At 45.8% G+C, this 20,286-nt stretch overlaps 1 protein-coding gene across 1 annotated transcript; it reads left to right on the forward strand.

The window, feature by feature from the left end:
* Positions 1–5,732: 5,732 nt before the first annotated feature.
* LOC119387079 (dixin) lies at positions 5,733–17,498 on the forward strand (the record flags this gene model as incomplete). Its single annotated transcript, XM_037654382.2, is given in 10 exon segments — positions 5,733–5,813; positions 7,103–7,168; positions 7,821–7,907; positions 8,595–8,648; positions 9,704–9,793; positions 12,310–12,486; positions 13,250–13,334; positions 14,945–15,068; positions 15,468–15,576; positions 16,169–17,498. Coding segments are annotated over 10 exon segments (945 nt in total), but the record flags the coding sequence as incomplete, so codon positions are not given.
* Positions 17,499–20,286: the final 2,788 nt, after the last annotated feature.

Below are 20,286 nucleotides of genomic sequence, written 5' to 3' on the forward strand. Positions count from 1 at the left end.
CCCCCGCTTTTCCCACGCGTTAGCACAAGAGAAACATAACAGAGGAGCATCGTGCTCGGCACAATGCCACCGACTCTGTGCTTGAGGCGGCGCAAAGTGCGGCGCCCCCGCGTCGCTGCCATCGCGGCGCGGCAAGAGTTTTTGTCCCGGTGAGCGAACGCCTCCGCCACCACGCAGAGGGAGACAAAACGTACACGTCGACGACGCTCGCTGGAGGCAATTAAACTGTACGCTAGTTAGCGATAACACATGAAAAAGGCTGGCTAGACTAGACTTCGGGTAGCGCGGGGTAGGCAGCAGCAGTGCGCGGCATCTGCTGAACACCGGCTTCGTGAGCCAAAAATTAGGCGTCCAAGCCGAGTGAGCTGTTGACTAACTGCGAGCTGCACTAAAAACACAGACGGTGAGAAGATAATGCAAGTGTTGACGCAGTCGACTGGCGAACATTAATGTTAACAGTGTCATGCTGAAGTGTGATGTTGGACACGATGCTGTGTAATACCGAAACGCTGAAAGGGCGGTTAAAACGCAATTTCCTTGATTACTTTATAAAGAATGGTCGTAATCCATTTTTCTATGTACAGGTTATAGGTACCACGTCAAAGTTGTGACCATTTAATATATCCGTTATTTCAAACATAATTTCGCATCCTGCTGCAGCGTGGTCTGTTGGCGCCCCGCTTTCATTGGTCCCACTTTCATTGCACGGAGCAGAGGGGTAACCGTCTCCTTACATACAGTTAGGTGGAAAAAAAAAAATAGTAGCGACATAATATCTTAAGCCCTTACAGTAAGGCCTCTCTTTGACTTCCCTATTATAACCAACTATAGTTGGTTATGACACCACCCGTAGATAAAGGGGCCGGGAAAAACCACAGTCCCTGAAGCCAAGGACGAAAGCTTGCAAAGACAAGGACCCGGTGTGCGTAAGAGCACCCTTAGTGGTTGCTTACGAGCTCGTTACAAACCACTGAGTGTGTGCGCCGACTGACTGTGCTCGTGCAAACAGAAAAAGAAAGCGTTATACACTTACAGGTGAAATGGTACACGCTGCATTGTGCGAGAGTGGTACACTGCTTAGCCTGTAACGTACGCAAATCGATGCCAGCAGCATAGAAGCATTTCAGGCCCGAATGTATGCGTCTTCCGAGCGACAGGAAATGAGTCGATGGGACGAGATAACGTCGCGACGATTTATGGCCGAAACCGTATAACGAGGGCTGTTCCGCGTGGCTGTTGCGCGCGCTTGGGTGAACTAAATAATGAAGATCGGGAAAAGGCGTCCTTCGGGAGAAAGTTTTGCTATCGGACTTACAGCGTTTCGATATTACGTGGCTCGCGAGTCAGCGCGAGCGATAGGATCAGACTCGTTTTTTACCGACGCGACGAAGCAAGGAAAGATAAGAGTGAAAAGTGGACACGGCTTCAACTCGCGTTTTTTGTTCCACGTCACTTTTTCGTGCTGGTTTGTCTCACCGGGCCACTCGCAGCCTCTGTGCGTCGCGTTGGTGACAAATGGGAACGGGGGAAATAATGTACCGGGCTGTCACGCTGGCGTTTGTTGTGACCTGGAATCGCCTCTCCACTTGTTTGAACCACGTGCGAGATCTGTAGAAGTTAGGCACTTGATATATAGAAAAGGGCTAGGACGCTACAGATATATGCGTTGCCGGCAATTGGGTGTTGCGTAAGCGACGTGGCCGACTTAGCTCTTTGTCTCGAGAGCGACTTATCGCGTGACGTAGGAGTAGCTATCGCGTGACGTAGGAGTAGCTAACTCCATAGACTGGCCGGCAGACGTTGAGTACGCCGCACCATCTCTTAATTCGGACCACTATCTTCTTCATTCTCTCTCTGAAGGTCAACGATGGGCTTTTATTTGCAGGTTGATTCTTGTTGTCAACCGCTCTGCATGCAATTTAAGGCCCCAAATGCTCTGCAGTTTAAGGCCCCAAAACAACAATCGTACGATGCTTCACCATCTGGCGCTTTTTCTTTCGTTTTTTTTTTTTGACGTGCAGATCAATTTGAGCGCATGAATTTTTTTTTTGCACGTGGGAGGAGCAATGAGCACTTTCTGTAGAACATGTCATAACTTTTCTCTTAAATGCTAAACAAGAAAGGGTAGTAAACACCACGCCTCTGACATTGAAAGTCTTTAGCTTTCATGCAACGAGCATGCATTAGTATAGTACTAGGTGAAAGTGGGGAGGTATTGCCATCATGTGGCCACTAATGTTCCTGCAATCATTTTCATTCCAAAAAAAAAAAACATCAACACTACAAACTGCCGCCGAGTCAGCAAGTTCAGACTGCCCTGTCTCACTCATCATCCGATCTGGAAAAACACGGCGAGAACTGAGACCTTGACTTCAGTATCGCTGACATTCGCTTCGTTGAAAGCAAATACTTCGCACGCAACAAACCACGGAGAGAGGAAGACCTTCAAATACAAGTCCGTATACAGCTGCGACGCTCGTCTAACGACACATTCCGCCTCGTCTCGGAGAATTAAAAAGAGAGAAAGAGAGAGAGAGAGAAATGTTGATTTCATCCTACGCCCAGTGAAACACCACTAATCGAGAGCCTAGCAGGAAATTTCTCGGAAAGCGACGTCCATATGTACTTTCTTTTACGAACGCAGTGTCTGTGTAAGCTTATGCCTAATAGGTTTACGAATCCCTCTCTCTCTCTCTGTCTCGCATAGCATTCACCGGACAAGGAGGAAAAAATACGTTTGACGGTGCGCGCGCACATGTTCGCATTGTATGTCTCTTTGCCTTACATCAGGTTTGCTTTTCTTTACCGCGCGTAGTACGTAACACGTAACCACACAAGCTGCAATGGAGAGCCATTTACCTCCCGCTTCGACTCTTCACCGCGAAGCGCATCGGCTCTAGCGTATACATTAATACGCGTAACCTACATTAGGCTGGAGAAGAGCGCGCGCTTGTGAAGCACGCCGAGTGCAACCCCCCCCCCCCATCCCCCTTCCCCTTCTGCGTACCCCATTTCCAGCAGCATGTATATGCTATACAGGCACCGTGGTCTCCAGGCGTGGTTGCGGCAGTGCATGCGCACGGCTTCCTCTTCGTGACTCGAGAGTTAGCGGTTCCGTTTGCACAGTGCAACTCTTTTCTGTTCTTTCTTGCTCCCATACGCACAAACCTACAGACTGAATACCCGTAGGCGTAAAAATGCCGGGCTTTTCTCACGCCACCGAAACGAATCCGGAATTTATGAAGTGCGTGCGCGGGGCTAAGCTGCCGGACTAGACTCACTTTCTCTGTTCTAGATCACGCGATTCTGTCACTGTGGCATCGCTTTCGTGGCACGCTGCGTTTGAAGCTGCCGTGCACTGGCCGAGTTGCGAATTTTTTAAACACAATTCGCAGCTACAAGCAGGATGAGACAGAGAGAAAGCAAGAGGAAAGGCAGGGAGGTTAGCCAGACGAACGTCCGGTTTGTTACCCTACAATGGGAGTAAGGAAATGGGCACTAGAATAAGAGCACACACGCAGGTGTACGACCGGTCACTGAGGCCGGAGTTTCTCTGACATAGGCGACTTCAGAGCTCTGCGTTCGATACAGCTACCGAGAATGCGTAGAAAGGCAATGAGGTTAACCAAATATGTACGCGTATAGTTCCTGATGCCTACTGTGCGCGGTGGGCGGGGCTGCAATGATAAAATGAGAAGGATTATAGAAATGGAGAGATACAAACACAAACAAAGCGTCAACTGAACTGCGGCAGTAAAGAGTGAAATGTTTAGTTTTATTAACATCATCGGAATTACAAAATAAATGCTCAAGATCAAACATTTTAGCACGGGCATGCCTCGCGTACAACCTTCTAGGTGCACAATAGAACCACAAAATGTCAAGCGTTGTTTTACAATAGTTACATTGCGTATTGGACTGGTCGTTTTGGAGCACTCATACGAAGCTTTGGTGCGACGATAAGCGCAGTCCTAAGAATTAAAGAAGCCCAACCAACGAATATATGTGATTTTGTTTGTGCGACACCTAAACGCAGTTTTACGCGACCACCAGAGCCCTCCGAGTGCCCCCTAAAATGACCAGTCAGATATGACATACACATGATAAATGTGGCTGATTTTTGAAGCACTGAGAGATCGGCCGTGCACCTGTTGTCAGTCGTACGGTGCAACCGAGTGCTCTTGCCTCGCAGAAGCTGTGCAGTCAGACGGAGTAGTTTTGCGCGCGTGGCATGCAACTTCTCACGGTGGCACCGACCTCAAGAAACATCATCTCCACAAAACGAGTGTAGTTCTGGTAATTCCATGCAGCGTAATCCTCCGTCATGAAGGTGTCGTGTTCGGCCTTCCATATAAACCACCCGTTTCTAATTGCTGGCAAGTCTGAGCACGGTTTTGTAATAAATTGTTGCGTCAGGTAGAGTGCCTGCGATACAAGGTTTTTAAACTTTATGGCACGTTTCTTGACGGATGGCTCCGAGTTTCATTGTTAATAATGAACGACCATCGCGGCCACTTGACTGTTCATCCTCGTCCGCGCGCGATGGCTTGTGTCATCCTCGATCCTTCACCTTCCACCACGCTGCACGAAAGTTCTGCGCGGCCCTCGCGACAGGTGCCGTGACGCAACGCCAGACACGCCCCGTTCGTCGCGCTCCAGTGCCCAAATTGCGGCCCGTCACAACGCAGAGGGGACGAGCCACTCTCCCTCTCGCGGACCGGGCCGAAGATTCGGGCGCCGTTCGGCGGCCCAGACTGGAGGAGGAAGCGACGCTTTAACAAGCTGCGATACGTGCGTGAAACGCATTGCTTTTAGTCGCCGTGCACTCTCTCTTTCAAGAAGACAGGTAGCAAAACAGGAACGAGAAGAAAGTGGCTTCCTCTCTTTACGACGGTGCACGCACGATAGCGAAAAAGTAAAGTGTCGGCCAGCTAGCTGTACGAAGTCCACTGTATATCTCTGACCGTCCAGCGTTGACCTTCTGCAGCGCTTGAGACGACTGCGCGGAGTCATTAATGTGAGAAGCAGCTCTTTAAATGAGCCCCGAGCCGAGCAACATCCGCTCCGTTTGCTCTGCTTGCGGCTTTGTAGATTTTGCCGCTGTCGCACCAGAAAGTTGCGGAGCCCCGCTTTTGTCTTCTCCTACAGGCTTCACGAAATGAGAGGGGGGTTCATTTACACGGCAGCGGTGCCCGTAAAGACGTGAATGCGCGGGACGAAACGATAGCGTTTTCTTTACAATTTTTTTCGGTAATCAGCCATTTTTCTTTATTGCTGTGGAGGGAGGGAATAAGGTGTATTGTTCTCTGTTACTCGGGCGGAAACGCCGCAGCCTTTTACTTTTGGCTAATGTGACGAAGGTTAATGCCCGCGTGCCGCAAATTGCGCTGGGAGTATAGGAAAGTGAGGGCGAGAAAATGCAATTTATTTAACAGTAAGGGCACACTAACGAAGTGTGTACGTGTCGTGAGCACGCACCCATGTCGTATACGCCTTTCTGTCCTAACAATGCGCATGTTTGTAATACGAAATCTTCAAAGACAACGCCGTTCTCATTTAACGTGAACGTAACAAAGGTAACAAGGTGAACGTAACGAATGAAAAAGTGAATACGTGCATTTCTCCTCATATATTACGAGAAGTGCACGAAAATAATTCCAGAGTTTTGCAGGAACAGCATGCATAAAGTAAACGATCTTTTGTTTCTCTCTTTCTCCTTGCAGTTACTCAGGGGCCATGGCAGGCATAGCTCCAGACCACCGGACAAGTCGAAGAGTGACCGTGACAAGAGTGGCAGCGGTCATCGCTCGAACGTACGTATATGATAGACGCATGCATTTATGAGCAAAAAGATGACCCCTCCCCGTTCTCCTTTCTCTTACGTTCACTGGCTCAGGCAATAACTTCTTGGCGGCATTGGCTTCTTAAGGACATACGAAGGCGGGACGAAATGCACGGATATTGCCCAGTGTATGGAGTGCGAGCGAGAATTTATTAGTAGGTGGGAAGGTCGTCCTGAGCGAGTGTGCTCTGGCATACTACTCTGCACGGTGGAAAAGAGTACAGTGTGGCTGGGTGATACGGCATTGTGATAACGTGCCAAAAGAATAGAACTACTAAAATTGAGCTAGCTGGTAAGGAAAATTAAGGCGTGTAGATACGAAAACACTTCAGGAAAGCATCTTTAGAGCCATTCAATGTGCCTTATCTAAACTGCCATTGTATGAATACTTTCGAGGTATATGTATCCATTAGGGTGCAGTTTCTTTTTCACAAACATTGTCCATAGTGTGGCTCTGGTGGAGTCTTCACAGGTGGTAGTGAAAAAACTTTATTTTTTAGAAGGCCGAAAGGTAAAAAAATATTTAAAAAATTAGAGCACACCGAGCAGTTGATGAACGTGTGAAAAAGCCTAATGATCGTGCAGAAGATGGTAGCTGTGGTAACGTCATGGTGGCCTTTCGTCATTGTGCATGTGCTGTTGCAAAATATGACTGCTTCGGTTTCCCTCTGCCGTCCTTTTTATTTTTTTTCAGTTACACTTGGTCCTGTGTGTATAGATTCGAACTGTACGGCATCGAACAACAGTTAGATGCTGGTGTTGGCACTTGTTGTCTTGAAAGAACGATAGATTTCGAAGGATACATAATCGCCATTGATGTCGCAATGGGTATGAAGAGATGAAAAACGTAGCCGAGGACGGCAAAGGGTTAGATGGAGTGACGAAGTCAAGATATTCGCAGGCATAAAATGGAACCAGTTTGCACACGATGGGGTAAATTGGAGATGATAGAGAGAGGCCTTCATCCTGCAGAGGATATAAAATAGGCTGAGAATGATGACGATGATGATGATACGGGATAAGTTGAAGATGGAAGCACATGCCTCCTGATTCCCATCTCACTTAATGTAATAAAGCTATGACGTTACGAGTGATCAATAAATATCACAAAATTCAGATTAACATGAACAAGTAAAGTTAGCGACGGATGGCATTACATCCCAATCCTACGCTGAAACCTAAGTGATTTGGATCACTAACCAGCCCTAACCAAGGTGATTTTGTCACATTTAATTCCTTTTCTTTTCGGGACAAACGCAGGGAACCGTGAAGGTTACTACGGAGTCAACGGAAGTTCAGTGTGACGCTTCTTCAAATCCAGAATCTGTAAGTGTGAGTTCTGTGTGGTATTTCACACCGTCACACTAACAGGCCACAGGATAGCTTACCTTACTTAAAGGGCTAAAACCATTCAAAATGAAATACTGCGGGTAATCTGTCACATATAAGTTTTCAGCAATACCCCGCTATGGTGGTCTAGTGGTTATGGTACTCGACTGCTCAACCGAAAGTCGCGGGATCGAATCCAGGCAGCGGCGGCCGCATTTTGATTGAGGTGAAATGCTAGAGGCCCGTGTGCTTAGATTTAGGTGCACGTTAAATAACCCCATGTGGCTTAGATTTTCGGAGACCTCCACTACGGCGTATCTCAATCACATCGTGGTTTTGGGATGTGAAACCCCAACAGTTATTATTATAAGTTTTCAATAATGCTACATGCTCCGAAACTAATATAAGTGTTCGAGTTCGTAAGAAATATCAACGCGACTTCCGTCGCATGCGCTGGGTGTCTACCTGTGTATCATCCAGCTAATAAGTGAAATTTCGTTCGGCTCTCAGTTGGACCTCTTTCTAAAAACAATATTTTGACCCCGAAGGGTTACGCGAACGCATAACATGCCCGTTGCATAACGATGCCCGTTGAATGAACTGCAGGCTGTCCAGTCGCTGGCTTGAGTGTCTTTGTCTCACTTTGCAGAGTCCCTTTCTTCACGTTCAAGATGAATTGCTCTCAAAGGTACCAGGTGCTGAAAGCGATGCCGCGAGACGGGTGCACGAAGAAAATGTAAGTCTTATCTCACGCACCTCTAATACAAGAAAAAAAAAAAAGGTTTACTTTGTGTCGATTAAGCAGCAAACTAGCAGCACTCCTGACCACGAGACCGGCCATCGTTATACGTATAAGCTAGAAAGATGTACCAACCGCACACATATTCCAGCCTACACCACAAAGCGTGCTTTGCAACGAATAGATTGGTGAAATCACATTTTCTTATTCCGACTGTGTCAGGACAACGTTCGTGAAAACAAGCCAAGGTTGCCGAACCCGTTGCTGTGACGTATTTTCAATTCCATCGCAACGCGGATTTCTTAGGCTCAGTGTTTGATTGCTAAGCGGTTCTTTAACTACGTATTTACGCTTGCATCTTTGGGGAGCAACGCTATAGAACGTACGAAACTTGCTTTTATTGTTTGTTGCTTGTATGCATGATTAAAACTGCGAGAAAGAATAATCAAAGTCAAGTTCCGTTGCTCTAAATGTGCAAACGCGGATGCAAGAACGACAACAAATTATATCATGTTAATTATAATTTCGAATGAGAAATGATGACATCAGATCAAAGAGGGATACGGACAGCTTTCTTTTTTTTTTAATTCTCTGCTCGCTGAGTACGATAAAAAAGACAAAGTATAACTACTCATTATTTGTACACAAATGCGTTTACTAAATGTTTTGCACGTGTGATTTCAGTTGCTGCTTCAGCAGGAACTCAAGGAGAAGTGTGACCTGCTCTCTAAGCTTGAGGTAAGTAACTTGTACATTTTGTTACACTTACTCGAGAAAGAAACAGAACAAGAGGTGCAAACAGGGGCGTGGTCCACCACACACCAGCCAGCTAGATCTCACAAGACATCGCCATTTCTGTCGCAATGGGGTTGACAGAATTCACGCTGTTAGCCTTAATGAGCAATAAGATAACGTTAGAAAGATACTTGGTGTCTGCGCGTCACACTTAGTGACTAATTAGTGTCCGAGCTAAAAGACTTCCGCATTACAGGTCGCAGGCGTTCTCTGAGCGACCGATATAGCCTACTTATCGCGTGGACACTTATTAAAGACTGTCATATCGAATCCGAGTTGTAATCGGCACTGAAATAGTAACTAGCTGTCCCCTCTAAACGCGACATCCTGCAAATGGGCGCTTTTCCTTCGACAGAGGACTATGATACATAAGCTTGTTACGCTGATTAGAACTAATCCACTTCAGTGTGCATGAGTTCGTCTTTCTTTCTTTCTTTCTTTCTTTCTTTCTTTCTTTCTTTCTTTCTTTCTTTCTTTCTTTCTTTCTTTCTTTCTTTCTTTCTTTCTTTCTTTCTTTCTTTCTTTCTTTCTTTCTTTCTTTAGCAAGTTGTCGCTTCAACTCTTTTTTTTACATATTTCTCGTTATCCTGATCGCTGCATGTGACGCCATAGAGGAAGCGGTCGCTCTACGCAAAGCGTGCCACAATCGGATACATTATATGCGTTCGCTTCGTAAACGGCCGGATGGACACACCCATTTGGTGGCGCCCGCCACGCATGTCGCCGGCACCCCGAGACAAGTCCGTTAGCTTCTCTGTAATCCTAAACTTCCTTGTTGAGCCAACACATACCGTCGCCGGGAGCTGTGAAACACTTTTCGCGTAGCCGATCGCCAAGACGTGGGCGTATAACTGCAGCAATGACGACGTCAGGTGTTGCTGCGAAACGGGGAACCCGCGTATATACATGCAACGTGCATGCATGTTCTATAATGGCTCAAATTACCTACCTCCGCGTGCCTTTTTGCTTGACGCGATGTTGCATTAATCACCACGCAGGAGGAACTGGACCATCGTGACGACGCGACGACCGCGCTTGAGGTGCTGGAACGGACGGCAACGCCCTTGTCGCTTAGCCACCGCCCGCAGGTACGTGAACGCATGCATGCCTTGTGCAATGAATTTTGCTTTTCCCGGGCTATGCGGTTGCTGGGGTTGATATACGTGGACCACTGCACCCACAGTTTAAGATAGCGGCGCATCTTGTAAGTACCGCCGTCTCGCACCAGCCCGACTGACATTGTAATTTGTTAGTTTCTTTCGTTCGTAGCGACAGTGCCGCTACTTCCACATGGCAGCGGAGAAAATGAAATCACATGCGAAATTCAGTCGAGTCCTAATTTCGCTCTTCGCCTTTACTAGATTGTGTGTTCTGGAGCTTCTGTCAATATATGAAAGGCGTCACGCAAGATCGACTGTGTAGGCGCGAATTTTTTTGTACCGTTAGCTACACTGGCCTAGCCGAGCCAGTTTCGCGTGGATCCTCAAAAGCCGTGCTGCGCATGCGCGAGGATCAGTGATGTCACGCGCCGGAGCCGGCATCTCCCGCACCCTCCGCCACCGCCGGTCTGCGCTTTCCAGAGGAGTGACGTACTAGCCTTGGCAGACGTATTGGCGCCGGCGCGCGCGCAGCTATTCGCCTTCGTTGTGCAGTCGCCGTCTGACACTGCGCTGGAGCCGCTTGATAGCGCCTTTGACTGGCGTTTGCCAGTGTGGTATAGCCATGGAGAAGAAGAGCGTAAATGCTGCTCAACGGCGCAGAAGAGCGGAGAAGCTTAACTCATCGAATCCCGAAGTAGTTGCCTGGCAAAATAAATATACATGTGCCACATAATACGTATACCGTGTGTGTGTCATTGGAGCAGCAGTAAGCATGATAATCAAGCTAATCCTCGACAATCAGGAAAGCTAAGAATAATTAGCTGAACCTTTGCTAACGCTACGCTATCCTGGCATAGCCGAGCTAAGCCACTGCAACATTTTTTTTTACTTAGTCTTCATTTAACGCCATTACACCAACCTTTACGAAATATCCTAAAAAAATTACACTGCAGCAGGAAAATTATGCTAGCCTCTCTTTTGATTTTTTTCTTCTGCACGCGACAAAGCAGGGAAAAGCTCTTTTAAGGCTTTCTTTTGTGTTTCACACTGCTGCAATAGTAAGAAAATTGATTATCGAAATAAGATGTCATACTACGTAGATTAGCGTTATCCGGCGGGACTGCTTCGCATTTTTAGCGAGATGGCTGACTGCTTTGCATGAAACCGATTCCCACAATGCGCGGGATTTGCCGAATTGTTTTGCTTTAATCGTGGTTGCCACGAAGAGATATCTCACTGCGGCATTAAACCATGAATCACGGCTCGAAGGAAGTTTGAACGTTTCCACACAGATCGTCCGCGCGCAGCGACACGTGCTATACAGCTACACGCACAGTCCGTGCTCACGCAGCGATAGTGTAATGTATATGTGATCGAGACAGGTTCCTCCTCTTTCCCGGACTCGTTCGTGAACGGTGGCTTTCCGGCAGAGAGTGGTATAGCATGCAGTGGGGTACAATTATTATTCCTACGTACGAGGCCTTTTTTATGGTTGGATACGGAACAAACTCGTACATTGTTCCCACTGGATGACTAACGACTCGATGATGTGCCGCTTGCGTGACGCCGTGTTTCCCCGAGGCTCACGGAAGCCGTCGACCGCCCAAGAAGCGTACTTGCCGGGAAGCGCGTTTTACGAGTGGTATAGGGAACGAAACCGAAGAGAGAAATAGAAAATTACGGAGGATAGAAATACTCATCGTATAGGGGTCTCGTGGAGCTTTCCTTTGTTCAGTATCAAAAGCAATCCCTTTTGTACGTTTTGCGTAGCACTTCGAACACGTGATATTAGTGCAAAGGGGAGAATAGAGAGAGAGAAAACAATTTAACGCTAACCCTAGTCGGCATCCACTGAGAAAAACGTGGCCTAGTCTTAACCTAGGCCTTGACATTTAAGGTGTGCTCTCGGAGTAATGTTGTGTCTGGATAATAAATCCTTACAGAAGCGAGTAAGTTTAAATCGTTACGTAAGACCAAAAGTTTAAGTACATCTAAAACCTCACTGTTTCTATCGTGCTATCAGTTTATGGTGATTATGACGAACAACTCTGGGACAAATTGATGCCCAGCTTAACCGTCGCGTTTCAACGCATATTTCTCTAGGCCAGCTTGAGACGACGTTTGGAGACCATACTTTTGGGGGATGCAGCAATTTATTACGCCTGATGTGATTTGTCATATTTAGGTTTCATGAACATAGATAGTTGTTTTCGCGATTTCTGACGTGGCCAAAAATGCAGTAGAATAATCTGTCTTATTGCATTGGGGTTCTACAATTTGTTCAGTGCGCTTTCAGTTTTATGCCATATGTGACTGTAGTCTTATTATGGAGATTGCATGTCTGGATTAAATATCCTTGCGAGCGCACTCTACCCTTGACGGTAGTTATTCCGATGTAGTTTGTCAAAAACGGCGGCACTCGGACACAAAGGCGACCAGCCAGTTTGTTTCGATGGAATGATGCCCTTGCCTGGTAACGCATTCGCTTCTTTTTGCGCTTGCAGCAGCGGGAGGAGCTTCGCGTGACGCAAGAGGCCCTGAGCAGCCTCCGGCAGTGCTTCAGGCTGGACGACCCGTACCAACACACGCTGGACACCATCGAGCAGTCGCTGTGCACGTTACTCGAACGAGTCACCTGCATGGAGAAGATGGCCGCCGCATCTTCCGCTTGCCCTTCCACGGTATGCAATGGCAGCAGCTAGGGTTGTGAACAGCGTTATCGTATAGCCGATTTCTTCATCCAGTGAGTTACAGATAACTCTGCACATTACGCTACGATAAAATAGAATCATGAATTAAGAATTGAGCTAGAGTCGCGCTTTTGTCTGTTTGTTTGTTGGTTGGTTGTCGTTGGTTTGTTTGTTATGAGGATTAACAGTGGATGCACAAACAATTTAAGCGTGCAAATGATCAAAGCATCAATGTTATGATGCTTTTGATCCACGAAATAAAAACATGAGAATCAAGTGATATGATGCTAAAGTGGACAACTTGCGCTACTGAAGGATAATGTAAGCTACAAGGAGCACCCGGTGCCGCCTAAAGATGCCGTTAATAAAAAAATAATGACTGAGAATTCAATATTACCAATAATTGGACGGGAGGACAACCATCACAGCAGCGCGATTGGGAGATCATAGGACGCGTTATCCGAGGTTGCATGTTCGACCCCTGCCAGCGGCAAGTTGCCTTTTCGCCCACTTTAATTTCTCAAATTTATATAGTAGTTATTACAATACAGTTAAAAAGGTACAAATAACGCCCCCTATACTTTTCTTGGCGTCACTGTATGTTCGTTTTCATTAATTAACTTTGTGTAAAAAAGAAAAAAAAGCGAGCGCTTGAATTCCCCATCTTTCGTTCTTGCGCAGCACAAGATATCACAATACATTCTTCCACGAATACTTGCTAGTTACCTTAATCTAGGTTTCTTTTTGTTTGCAGGGTTCCCTGAGTGCTGCATCTGCGCGCCGGTTGAACTTCGACTCGACCGGTGACCCCCGGCGGCTACCAATCACAACGTTAGAAGGTTCTTAGAAGTCTATGCATGTATTTCCGCTATACACAGCGCCTCATCCGGGTGCACTGAACAGCTCTTTTGTGTCGGCATGCGAGTGACTTGCGGCATGCGACTAACAGAACGAAGTCATGCACGTGTACTACATGCATCGTGTATTGTCGTATGCCCACACAATTATACGAATGCAACGCCCACTCACATGCACAAACAATATGCGCCTGGTGCTTTGACGACCGAAAAAGCTAAAATAATGTCTCTCTTCACGAGTCCATTGATTAATAAGCAATATATTTGTCTATTTTAGCTAGCAGTTAGAGTGAAGTTAGTAAATTGCGTATGCAGCTGAGACGATGGAGACAGTTATTAAGTGGTTAAAGTCAAGATTTAGTCAACCAGCTCGGCTTTAATACCCAGACACCTAAATTTTGCGCACTCACATATGACAGGATAACAAAATCAAAGATGATTGTCTATTTTAAGTCCTTCCTTAGGAGGCTCAGATAAAATATGATCGGCAGGAAATGAGCTAGATTATAAGGAGCGCTCTCCGAAGCAAAGACGCGAAATAACGAAGAAAACTGCACGAATGAGCTATCTGTGCTTACCGTCTCTTCGACAGTGTGCTGGTGCGCACAGATACATGACCATAGTCTGTTTTTACGAGGCGTCACGCATTTACTTACCGTATTACCGCATGTACTTGCGCGTATATGTAAGACGATCATGCAGGAATATATATAAACAAGGAAAAGAAAGGCGAGGGTATAATAATTAATGACACAAAGAAAGACAATGTAACGATTATAGAGCGACAAGCAACGTTTAATGCAACCGTATTAGCGGAGTGTGCATACGCCGTGTATTGCGAGGTCATGCACCGCGGTAGCATGTCGCCTGCGCCGCTACGCTAAATTTGTAACAGAATGGCGAAATTCTGCGTAAGCCGATGAACCAGATGGGTCAGCGACATCTCGGGTCTGATCATCCAGAAAGGTCACGTGGAACGCATCGCAACAGTGGATTGGTCCATCGGTTCTAACGTCCGTGGGCAAGCGCACTTTTTGTAGAAGGAACATTTTGTGGCGTCTAATTCAAAACCCTTATAATCGAGTTCTCGTTATTCATAATGTCACTACTTCTGCGATATACAAGATGTCTTTTCTGTATAGCTGTATAGCTTTACTGCTAGTGGCTGAGCTCTTTACGTATTTAAGCACTCGAAATTTTGTTTTCTGACATGTATAGTATGTCTTTTCCGCACAACATTGTTGCATAGTGGCTGAGCTCGCCTACTTAAGCGCTCGAAACAACAACAAAAAAAAAGACAGAAAAAAGAAGAAGAAAAGATAGGGGCATATTCTCCGACAGGACGTATGATACTTGGTAGACTGGAAATTATAAATAAGATGTATTTCGCGTTGTCTTCGCGCAAGTCCGTATAAATTGATGGATGCTACCCCCTCCGCTGAGAATGAAGCGATGTGAAAGGAGTAGCTTAATTCGAGGCGAAGAATGTGGCATGTCACGCACACTGCATGTCTTGCACGTGCATGGCTCGCACGTGCGGTGTGTTGTTTCGTAAGTTTTGACGACATGCACTTTTTCGCGCGTGCCTACAGACTTTCCCGGCTACCGCATCGACCCTCCAGCATCCCTAGGCCATTGCTCTCAGCCACCGAGCACCAAGGTGATCTACTACACAGAGAGGTCGGTCACCCCGTTCCTGTCGGCCATTCCCAAAAGGCAAGTCCTCAAATTAATTTCTCAGATAACTAGTAGCTAATTACGCTTATGACTGTCGCGGTATGGGGTATTTTCTTGTTGTTTTTTCTTCTCGGTCTTCTTGTATTTGTGAACTATGTGTAATTGCCAGCACACTTTTTCGCTGTAGAAAATAAAGATAAATGACATGGCATTTGTGTTCCTAGATTTGTTTGCTCTAACTATATTACACACAATGTCCACCAGCTGCTGGACATTATACACAGTGTCCAGTGGCTAATTATAACTACGAACATGATTACTGGTCCCATGTCTTCAGCCTGTAGCCTTCATCTCTTTCATTAAGCACTTTCGCGATAACGATAGCACTGCCATTTTATATATGAACCCTTGTCTTTTTCTTTCCTTCGCTCTCGACAGACTCAGCGACATCCGACTTCGAGACTTCAAAGTAGTGTTTGATCGTCCCGGCCAGTACAGATATCACTTCAAGACACTCGATCCCGAGTTTGGAATGGTCAAAGAGGAAGTAAGTGATGGCGACAACAATATTTTTTTTCGAACAGAGGGAATTGTCTTCGTTCAAGCTTGGAGGCCTTCTCATTCCAGGAAGCTCTAAGTTCTAGCGAAAATAAAATGAAGGCATGCTATAAGGAGCACTTTGCATGCACTTATGCGAAGAACCTCAGTGCGCCGCTGAACCAGTATGTTCAGGGCTTCAGGCCGCATTCGAAACATGCTTGGCGCATTACCTTAAAGAAAGCCTCAACAGCTCCGCAGCTTCAGCAAGTTCCAGTCTCTTATAGTTAATATATGTCTATTAGCACACAAATTACATATGCTTGTGTGGTGTTTCTTGCTTTGGTCACGAAACTGTTTGCAACCTCAACGCATTCTTGAATTCCACGGCCTGTGAACTTTTGTTGCCTGCAGCAACTAGTGTCTATGACCACTTCGCACTTCCCCCCTCCGCCTCTCCCCTCTCCTAATGAAGAACCCTGCACACGCCTGTCTCTTTTTCCCCTCTCTCCTGTTTTCCTCGCATGCCAACATGTAGGGCACTGTCACTCTCTCCTTGCCACTTTTCATGACATTTCAGTTTGTTTAATTCACCTCCACAGGTGCTTCACGATGACGACCACGTACCCGGCTGGGACGGCAAGATCGTTGCTTGGATAGAGGAGGACATCTGAGGAACTGCACTGCCATGTTCCTTCTTTGCTCAGGCATCGCTCGTCCATTCATCTGTACATAGCGCATCATTTGAAAACGTGTGCCTACAATCACTACAGCAACAGTTCTGTTGCGACTTGCACGTATTGTAACTTATTGAAGGTGCGAGTCAGCTTGTTAACCGATCGACTTGTACGTCGACGTTCCGAATGGTTATTGAAGGTTTGGTTTATTGTTCCAACTTCAAAAGGAGTTGCGGTGACCTCAGAATACGTGGCCGTGTCCATAACTAATTTCCAGGCCAAGCTGTTCTACCGTATGTTCACACAACAACAACAACAACAACAAAAAAAAAACATATTCTCAAACGTGAAGCCACAACACATCTATAGACACTGTCTCAGTCTTTCTCCAGAAAACGTACTTCTAAACTAAACATCAGGCCAAGCTTGGCTTGTTAGAATAATGTAGCTTTTATGCAAATTCATCATCACTGGTAGTTCTTCCTTTCTGCGTTTTTCTTCAATGTGAGAAAAATAAGAATTGGAATCTATCGTTCGTGCACCAGAAATGCAATGGTCTAGCAAAGAAATAGGCGAGGGACTGAACGAAAAGTACATAAAGATTAAGTGTCACGTGTACTCAACCGTCTGGCGTAACCAAATATATTATCATGAAAAAAATTTTGAAGTTAAGAAATCAGAAAGTGATTAGCCTTAATTAATACATTCAGCGCACGTGCATTGCCGTCTACTTAGATCTTTCTATTGTTTTGTTATTGCAGCGGTTAATGGCCAATTGGTCCACTTCTCAGTCCATCTGTACTCTGAACAAATTTTTTTTAAATCTACTTTCCGTTTTCTTTTCGCTCTGTTACGAGTTTTGTGAATGCTTTAAAGATTGCCTGTTACGCAAGTGATAGGTGATGCTGCTTTTTTGAAGTGATCGCTTCAAATAAAGTATGGCAGTCACACGAGCAGTTATTGACACGTTCAAAGGGGTGCCCCTCCTCAGTATAAGATTGTGACACTTCTCTAAGAACGAACGAGCGTGCGTTCAGAAAACCATGTGGGCACAGCTAAGTCTATGATGTGAAGGCTGTGTTATGTATATGCGGGCCATTTGTCACCCATCATAACAGTTATGTTGTATCTGAGGATTTCCTCAAAGCTTTGCCAACTATGTTTAAATGTGTCGCCTGCAGGAACGTGTTTCATATTGGAACTGTTTGTATTTATCTCATTGAAAAATCGCTGTTAATAAAGCAAAGTGCAATTTTTCGAAGTCGCTGCGTGAAGCGATAATAAATAAAAATGTTCATTTACATTCGCTTAAAGTGTCATTTCGTGTATTTGCGAGAACTGCTCGGATGTATTCTTGGGAATCAAAAAAACTACATCGAGAACAAATTGTCACGATCCGCCTATTTTATGTCCACTTCATTAGGAGCTGTATTCCATGCCAGGAGGCATGGCAAGCACGAATGCCTATACTCATTCTTAATTACTTCATCAGATGATGTGCTATCATCGCTTTCCAGAGACTGAATGGTGGGTATGGTGGGTATGCCTTTCAGTATCTTTATCATCGACAGCACATTTCTTACCACTCAGCATTAATGGGCGCACTAATTGCGGGCCGACATTCCAACTCGAGGTGAAACATGGCAGCTATACGCTATCGCATGATTTACAGCTGTCTGAGCACGAGTATCTCGGAGATCGAATACTCTCGCCATTCCGACCTTTTTAAGACACTAAACCGTATTTGCGGTTGAAGTTCCTTCGGCACCAGCGTATTTTATTTCATACCATCAACTGCGCGTACCTCGATTACAGGCTGCTTTTCCAGGCACACGCTGACGCCGATATGCCACACAAGAGACGTATTTTCGGCGTTCGGTCAGCCGTGCCCGTGTCTGCTTCGAGCCGCGTAATCTTCGCAATGTTAAGTTAGAAAAGCTGATGTTCGTTTTGATCCGCGCCTTACATATTTTATTTGACCACAAGTGTTCTAGTTTCGTCCCCTTGATCAGTCTTCTAATCTCTACTAACGATAATGGCGATAATGAGACGATAATTGAAATGGTAGAGGTCGCATAGTTTTTTTAAAGAGGCGCGCTCACGTTCACATCCATGCCGCCTGTTGAGAAACAGGTAGGTGAATATTGAAAATCATCACCTAATATTAAAACAAGTGCTTCCAAGTGACGCCTCTGACTTCCAAGAAAGACAAAAAAACATTGCGAAATTGAAGATGACGAGGCTTATGCGTCTGCCACGACCGCTGCGTGCAACGCCTTTGCGGTGACTTTGTTGCAGTACCTTGCTGTCGTGAGACTATGTGATCGCGCAGGATGAATATCGCGTCCGCTGTTGTAAAATGGGTGGTCAAGCGTAGAGCGGCACTCCCAGGTTAAGACAAAGTTTGTGCCCAGGGTGATTATTGCAGGTGTAACACGGGCATTTTTGATCGCGATCAGGGCCGATCCGGATTAGACTCGATCCGGATCAGATGCTGCTGCACGGTCATATATATTGAAGATCACGATCAAGGCGATCGCGATATGCACATCGCGATCTGGTCCCAAGATCGCGATTTTGCTGACGTCTGCACCAAACTCGATCCGGATAAGTTTAGACTGTGCAGCAGCGACCATTGGTGATCGCGATCGAGAAATCCGAACCGGATAGGGCCCAATCGCGATCAAAAGCGCCCGTGTGTCACCGGCCTCCTTAAATATGTGTGAAGCGCTTTTTCATAAACGTGTGAAGCACACAAAAATGTATTAATAGACTACCTTAAAACACTTGAATGAACTTTGTCATCTTGTGTAATATAAGTGAAGTACGACGGACATCCGGAATCAATATGTAGAGACATGTGCTTGCACGAAAGTTACACCAAATATGCTGAAAATCAGGATTTTATTACTGAGGAGCAAATACTCATTTCTTATATAGTCTTGAGAAAAATTCCCCGTCTTTTTTTTATGTAGCTATATACATTATGTTACAGATTGTACAAAGCGGGTAAATATAGCTAAAATAATTTCAAAGCTGACAAAAACAGAAGGAAAGTGTTATATTGTTTCTGTGCGCCCTGTAAATGTTTTATTTAGAAATTATTAGTACAATTCGTTCCTCTGCGCAACAACCTATATTTTGTTGTTTAATATTTTTTAATATATTCAATATACATTCAGGACATGGACTCCACAGCAGATGCTTAATTTTGCTCTGTTACTGCGTGACTTAATTTAACATACAAATGAGTAGGCCGCACATGACCGGGTTAATTGGCGAAACATGGGGGAGGCCTATGCCGTGGGTCTGTCCATCCTCCATTTGATTGTTTGTAGTAGCCAACTCTAGTTCGTGAAGTGCTCACTAGATGGCGTTGGTGGCGCTCGCTATTGCATGCTGATGATATTGTCTTATTTGCGGACAGTCAAGATGATATACAGCGACTGGCAGATATATACGGAAGGGAATGTGAGGCTCTAGGACTAGAATTTAGTGCAACAAAATGTGGATTGATGGTATTCAATGATCACGAAGACCATGCGGTCTTTATACAGGGCCAAAAAATACCGAGGGTAAGCGAGTACAAGTACCTTGGAGTATGGGTAAATGAGGAGGATAGATATATGGAGGTACAAGAGAAAGCATCGGTAGCAAAGGGAAAGAGGAATGCTGAAATTATGGAGCACAGAGCTTTATGGGGGTACAATAGGTACGAGGTGCTTCGAGGGCTGTGGAAGGGTGTGATGGTCCCGGGGCTTACATTTGGGAACTCAGTGGTGTGCATGAAGTCAGAGGTACAATCAGGAATGGATGTAAATCAAAGGACGGTGGGCCGCCTCGCGTTGGGCGCTCACGGGAAGACGACAAATGAGGCTGTAAAGGGTGATATGGGATGGACAGGCTTTGAAGTGCGGGAAGCTCAGAGCAAAATGAGATTCGAAGAGAGGCTGAGGAAAATGAAGAAGAGTAGATGGGCAGAGAAGGTTTTCAGGTATTTGTATAGAAAAAGTGTTGACACGCAGTGGAGAAAAAGAACTAGG

Source organism: Rhipicephalus sanguineus, chromosome 3, assembly GCF_013339695.2.
Source record: "Rhipicephalus sanguineus isolate Rsan-2018 chromosome 3, BIME_Rsan_1.4, whole genome shotgun sequence".
NCBI classification, from domain to species: domain Eukaryota; kingdom Metazoa; phylum Arthropoda; class Arachnida; order Ixodida; family Ixodidae; genus Rhipicephalus; species Rhipicephalus sanguineus.